The sequence below is a fragment of the Mastomys coucha genome, unplaced genomic scaffold (genome assembly GCF_008632895.1).
Source record: "Mastomys coucha isolate ucsf_1 unplaced genomic scaffold, UCSF_Mcou_1 pScaffold18, whole genome shotgun sequence".
NCBI classification, from domain to species: Eukaryota; Metazoa; Chordata; class Mammalia; order Rodentia; family Muridae; genus Mastomys; species Mastomys coucha.
Genome location: NW_022196900.1, coordinates 107,034,874 through 107,041,235, shown reverse-complemented (window position 1 = coordinate 107,041,235; position 6,362 = coordinate 107,034,874). Strand labels below are relative to the sequence as shown.

General features: G+C 49.7%; 1 protein-coding gene across 2 annotated transcripts; it reads right to left on the bottom strand.

The window, feature by feature from the left end:
* Nucleotides 1-2,330: 2,330 nt before the first annotated feature.
* Nppb (natriuretic peptide B) lies at nucleotides 2,331-3,788 on the bottom strand. Of its 2 annotated transcripts, XM_031376987.1 has the most exons (3): nucleotides 3,475-3,788; nucleotides 3,042-3,264; nucleotides 2,331-2,552 (listed from the first exon to the last, which is right to left on the bottom strand). In XM_031376987.1, exons 1-3 carry the CDS (start codon nucleotides 3,598-3,600, stop codon nucleotides 2,539-2,541), a joined length of 363 nt encoding a protein of 120 aa, XP_031232847.1. In that variant the 5' UTR covers nucleotides 3,601-3,788; the 3' UTR covers nucleotides 2,331-2,538. The 2 variants fall into 2 exon arrangements, with proteins under 2 accessions (XP_031232847.1, XP_031232846.1); XM_031376986.1 differs by lacking the exon at nucleotides 2,331-2,552 and having other exon boundaries at nucleotides 2,931-3,264; nucleotides 3,475-3,658.
* Nucleotides 3,789-6,362: the final 2,574 nt, after the last annotated feature.

Below are 6,362 nucleotides of genomic sequence, written 5' to 3'. Positions count from 1 at the left end.
TTTGAAGAGGACCTGGGTTTGGTTCCCAGCAGCCACTGCAAGGGCTACACAAACATATCTAAAGGCAAAACATTATACAACACTGGGGAGATAGTGGAGACAGGAGGATTTCCAGTAGGTACTGTCCAGCCAGTCGAACTGAATCAGCAAGCTTCTGGTTCATCAACAAACCTCTCTAAAATAAATAGAATTGAGTGATAAAGGAAGGTACCTAACATTGACCTCTGGCACACACACACACACACACACACACACACACGCACACACATCACACACATAGCGCTGAAGTAGAAGTTTCTGGTTGTGTCATGTGATACTTTCAAATACTTTAAAAGTTCTGCTTTTTTTTTTGCAGGGGGGCAGGTGTTTGAGACAGGGTTTCTCTGTGTAGCCCTGGCTGTCCTGGAACTCACTCTATAGACCAGGCTGGCCTCGAACTCAGAAATCCACCTGCCTCTGTCTCCCGAGTGCTGGGATTAAAGGCGTGCGCTGCCACTGCCCGGCTTCTACTTCTCTTTAAACATTTATTCTCTCTTTAAAATCCCAAAGTCTCTCAACTGTGGGCTCTTGTTTAAACAAAAGAAAAAACAGAAAACAAACAACAACAACAGTAACAAAAACTCAGGGCACAGTTTCAAATCAAATCAAAGCTAAAAAAAAGTCAACAGTATAAATAACTCCATGTTCACACATGGAGATATTTGGGACTTGCTCATGATCCTCTAGGCTCCAAAGGGCGTGGGCACCTCCATTTCTCTGTCTGTGCCATCCACAACACTGATGATGGCTTTTCCAGTGCAAAGCTGTAAGTGTTTGCATGGCCTCCCCCAAAACAGCATGGTGAAAATGCTGACTAGGGTTTCCGTGGGGCAGGGTCATTTGGAGAGGACTTCAGTCTAGAGCCTACCTCCATCAGGCCGACTTGCAGACAAGTCTGTGGAATATTTCCCTAGTTAGTCATTGATGAGGAAGGGCCTAGCCCACTGACATAGCCAGGCTCCACCCCTGGTACCAGCTTCTATTCTAGTTTACTGTCTTTTTTTTTTTTTTAAAGATGTATTTATTTGTTTTATGTATTTGAGCACACACTGTAGCAGTACAGATAGTTGTGAACCTTCACCTGGTTGTTGGGAATTGAATTTGGGACTTCTGCTCACTCCGGTCAGCCCTGCTCACTCAGGCCCAGCCGGGAGACCGGTTTTAAAGGATGTGCCTGCAGTGCTTTCTGCTAGCAACATCCTCCTGGGAGCTCATTGAGGTATCCCTCTGGGTCTCCTTTCCAGGACTTTGCTTGGAAAAAGAAAGCCAAGTACTGGGTGTAGCATGAGCCACACCCAAGCAACAGACTCCTATTAACAGATAGGCCTGGTCTCCTGGGAAAATGAATGTGTACTGTCCCTTGAGCAGAGGCGCAGGCTGCAAGCAGGTGACGGCCCAGATGTGGATCTGTAGGATGACTCATGAGTGGGTTAAAGTGTCTACTCCAGCAGCAAGCCTAAGTCTCGGGCTTGAAAGACAGTGCTTGGGCAGTGGTTAGAACCTGGGTCAGAACATGGCTCTGCTGCTTACTAACTTCATGACCCTGGGCAAATCACAGGACCTCTCTGTGCCTTGGTTTCCCTGCCTGCCAAAGGAGGGTGCTCAGCCTCTTCTTGGAGTCACGAGGGACTCTGCAGCTGATGGAACTCTGCCTGCCTTGTTAGCAAGGGCTTTGTCCACACCAACTGTTCTAGCCACTCGTCTCTGCATCAGAAGCATCAGAAGATGACACATGAATGCTTGGAAAATAAGCTACTTTTTAAATCTCACTTTAAAAAAAAAATCCTCATTGCTTTCATTAGATATCCACAACCTGGAGTGCACACAAGATCGAAATGAGAAATCACATGATGACCCCCCTTTTGGTCCTCTCTCCATTAAACACTCTCCAGAGCTCTGCTCAAGCCAGCCAGGGCAGATGCGCCAGCCACTCAGCTGTCCCCTCATGTCCCAGGATGCCTGGCTTTTCTGATTCTCAGTTTTCTCACTCATAAAATGGGAGTGATGGTAATCACAATGTTACTGGTCGTGAGGACCTCTGGCCCTCAGCTGAGATTAGGTGATATTTGGAGTTCAGAGGAGAGGGTTTCAGCTGGGCAGCAGTGGTACTTAATCCCTGCACTCTGGTGGCAGAGGCAGGTGGATCTCTGTGAGTTTGAGGCCAGCCTGGTCTACAGAGTGAGTTACCAGGACAGCAAGGTCTGTATAGAGAGGCCCTGTCTTCAACCAAAATAAACAAAAGCAAAGTAAAAGAGATGATGGATTGAAACTCGCGGACACACATCCTTTTCAAAAGCAAGAAACATGTGCTGTGTTTATTACGCCGTGGCAAGTTTGTGCTCCAAGATAAGAAACAGTCTTGTAGAAAAACAACAAAATAAATAAATATAAATAAATAAATAAATAAATAATAGGATCACTTCAAAGGTGGTCCTGGAGCTGGGGAAAGAGCTCCAGGTAGAGTCAGAGGCCAGAGTCTCCTGCAGCCAGGAGGTCTTCCTACAAGTTCAGCCCTGTGGAGAGGAGAGACAGGGCAATATCAGACTTGGGAGCGAAACTGAGGCAGGAGCTGAGCTTCCCCCCTTACCCCCGCACCATACCCTCATCTTCAGTCCCCAGATGATGTCGAAGTTTAAGGCTCTGGAAAAGCTATCTCACTGGGCCTCTGTAAAGTGGGCAAGCACTTTGCCTTTGATAGTTCAGTTTGGAGAACGTGGGGGTGGGGGGGAATGCTCAGAACTCTCTCTGCCTTGTGAAGGGTCATGATCAGACGTCAGGCAGTGCGTGACTCCTCTGATGGAAGGTAGGTGCTGACCCGTGAGGATATAAAGTACCCATGTGATATTTCCTGACAGGCTGCCTTGATCTTGAAGAATGTCAACAAGGTAGAGGCAGGCTGCTCGAGTATGCCAGATGGCAAACCTAGGGGCCTGGGAGGGTGGCATGCATGGGGATGGGATGGGTGTGTGGCTTTGCGAGGAAGCGGTAAGGTAGGTGCTCACCGTTACAACCCAAACGACTGACGGAGCCGATCCGGTCTATCTTGTGCCCAAAGCAGCTTGAAATATGCGTCTGCTTGGAATTTTGACGTCTCTGCGGGACCCGGAGGGTGCTGTCTTGAGACCGAAGGACTCTTTTTGGATGTTCTTTTGTGAGGCCTTGGTTTTTCGAGAGCTGTCTCTGAGCCATTTCCTCTGACTTTTCTCTTATCAGCTCCAGCAGCTTCTGGATGGATTGGGGAGCCCAGACCTCAGACACACACACCTGACTCCCCCACCCTTCCATAGTGCTCATCGGTTAAGAGATCTGCTACCCAATCTTGTGGTTTTCTGACTCTCACAGGGCTAACTCCCACAGGACAGGAGGTCTTTTCGTTGCCGCTTCCCAAGCCCTTCAGGCAGACCCCATCTCTCTGTGCAGACCCTCAGTGCTCACCTGCATCTTGAATTGTTCTGGAGACTGGCTAGGACTTCTCAGAGGATGGGAGTGACCTCCCAGCAGTAACAGGTAAAGGAAAAGCAGGAGCAGAACCATCCGGGGCAGCACCTTCTGGAGATCCATGCCGCAGAAGTGATGGGCCAGGCAAGGGTGCTTTGTTCTCTCTTGTCTCGCCTCTTCAAGCAGCTTGCACACTGGCGTCTTCTGCAACGATGCCTCTGCCTTTTATACTGGAGCTGAGTGTCCAGCCAGCCCTTCTCATGTAGTAGGGGTGGGGTTATCTCTGATTTATCAGCCACATTCCTGCCTGCTGAGCTCAGGACCTGAGAATTCACCCCTCTGTGCCTGGGTGGAGTATTCGTTGTGGGTGGAGGTTGTGGAGAGCAGGCCTTGTATAGAGATGGGCTGGGCTAGGGTGGGAGCGTGCGGAGGACACTAACAGTTTTTGTTTCCTGCTCCCTTCTCTCATGCAAAACCTGAGGGCCTTGCCCCACCCCTATTGAAAATGGCAGGGAGAACCCCAGCTTTCCCAGCCTGTGGCGAATGTGGGGCTTATGCCGTGACTCATCGAAAATATTTCCAAACAACACCCACCATCACCAGCTTCCCAGGGAAGTGTCCTGCCTGGCTTCCAAGCACCTAGCTGGATGGCTGGACTGCGCCACTTCCGGGTACTCTGGTAGCTGTCCGTGGTTCTGATAGCCACAAGTGACCTTCACACAAACGTTCATGCTCTCTCCTCAACCGATTTCCAGGCCAGAAGGAGCTATGTGGCTCACACAACGGTTCTGATACCCTGCCCCACCTTCCAACAACACCCCTCGAAACCTCGTGAAGATTTCAGCTTGAGGATGCTCGCTGTCCAGTGTCAACTGATTAAAAGCTGGGATATGACAAGGAACTTCTGGAATTCCAACCCTCCTTTCTGACCCTTAACAAGGAGAGCTGATTAGGATGGAATTTTGAGTCTGGCCCAAAGATGAGGTCACGTAGCCATGCCTTCTGGGGCATCTCTGGGTGCCAAAGTCTCCTCCCCCGCCATGAGTGGAAGAGAAAGGGTGCCTAGACACTAGACATGTGGGAAGGGCCTCTCCCTAGCTCTCTTAGCTGATCGGCTACAAGTGACTTCTCCCTCACACACCCAGCCTCCCACTCAGATGAGAAATGAGACTCTGAGGAAATGAAGCTGTGGGATATACACCCAGGTGTGTGCCCAAAGTCACTATCCCTTCTTCAGAATCCTCAAGTGTCAGGTTGGTCATGTAACATCCACAACCAGGAAGCAGAGAGCAGTGAATTCACTTCTCTCTCTCTCTCTCTTTCCTCTCTCTCTCTCTCTCTCTCTCTCTCTCTCTCTCTCTCTCTCTCTCTCTCTTTCTCCCCCTCCCTCCCTCCCCCCTCCACTTACATGGTCCAGGACCCCATCCATGGAATAGGCCACCCACAGTGGGTCTTCTTACCTCAACTAACACAATAAAAATAATCACCAGTGCTAGAGAGGTGGCTGGGGTGCCTTAGAGCACTGGCTGCTCTTCTTGAGGACCCAGGTTTGGTTCCTGAGCCCAAATGGTGGCTCACAACTACTTATAACTCCAGTTGTAGGGGATCTGACACCCTCTTTCAGCATCCACTTATTTTATTGTTGCTTGTTTGAGACAAGATTTTATTGTGTAGTCTTTAGCTGACTTGGAACTCAACTTTGTAGACCAGGCTGACCTTGAACTCACAGAGATCTGCGTCTCTCTACCTCCTGAATGCTGTGTTTAACAGACTGTACATATCTTGAGACAGGGTCTCATAGCCCAGGCTAACCTAAACTACCATATCTTCCTGCCTCTACTTCTCAAGCACCCAGATTACAGGTGCATGCAGTAGATTGATTATGCTGGCTGAAGATTGAACCAGGGCTTTGTGCGTGTTGGGCAAGCACTGTACCACAACTCTGTCTATGAAGCATACTCAGGGTGCCAGGAGGCACACCTAGCTGGATGGCTTATAGTGACCATTTTTCAACTGCATCCTCTAGTCCTGGTGATTGGTAGACCTCTTGATGTCCCTCTTCAGAGTGTGGCCTGGTGCCAGCTGCTGGAGTCTCTTGAAGACTTTTTTAGGCACTCTCTGGGCAGAGGTGGCCAGAACAGATACAGGCTGTTAGGTCAGTTGTCTGTGGTGGCAAGTGAGGATCGAGGTTCATTTTCTAACACTGACATGGCAGCTCACGGCTGCAGGTGATTCCCTGTAAGGTCTGGGCCTAGCGCCAGTGTGGGGTCTGCTCCACTCTTTCCCGGTGACTCCAAAGAAACTGGAAGTAGATCCCGTCTCTGTGCAGCAATGGAAGCAGACCAGAAAGGAGTGTTCAGTGTCTTTATTTAGTCAATAGATCTTCAGACAAAGCGGTTTATGGAGACAGCCTCTGACCTCCTCACTTTTGAGCACTTGCCTTCAAGCTCTTCCTGCAGTTGATGCTGTCAAATCCCAGACTGTGTTAAAAAAAAAAATCCAGTCTGAGAGGGACACACTAGTCAGATCATCTTTTTAAGCAAAAAGCCTTTAGAAATGCCAAGTGTGCAGGGGGGAGGGATCTGAGAGTAGAGGCCTTCATTCTTCCTGGACGAAGCAAGGCATCCAGATGTAGAGGTGTCTGAAGGATGGGCCAGTGCAAGATGTCTAGGAAGCAGGCTTAGTTAACACATGGCCTCTGCTGTGTAACAGAGGTAGGGAAAGGGGACGTTGGACTCCATGAGACAAGCCAGTGAGTGGGGCTTCGGTGATCTGCGATGTAGTCAGGCTGCTGTGAACTCTGGGCAGCAGGGGCTGGCTGTGTTCCCAAGCTGCTCGCAGCAGCACCTGCAGAGTCTGGGTTCTCACTTTGTCTCTGTCTTGCC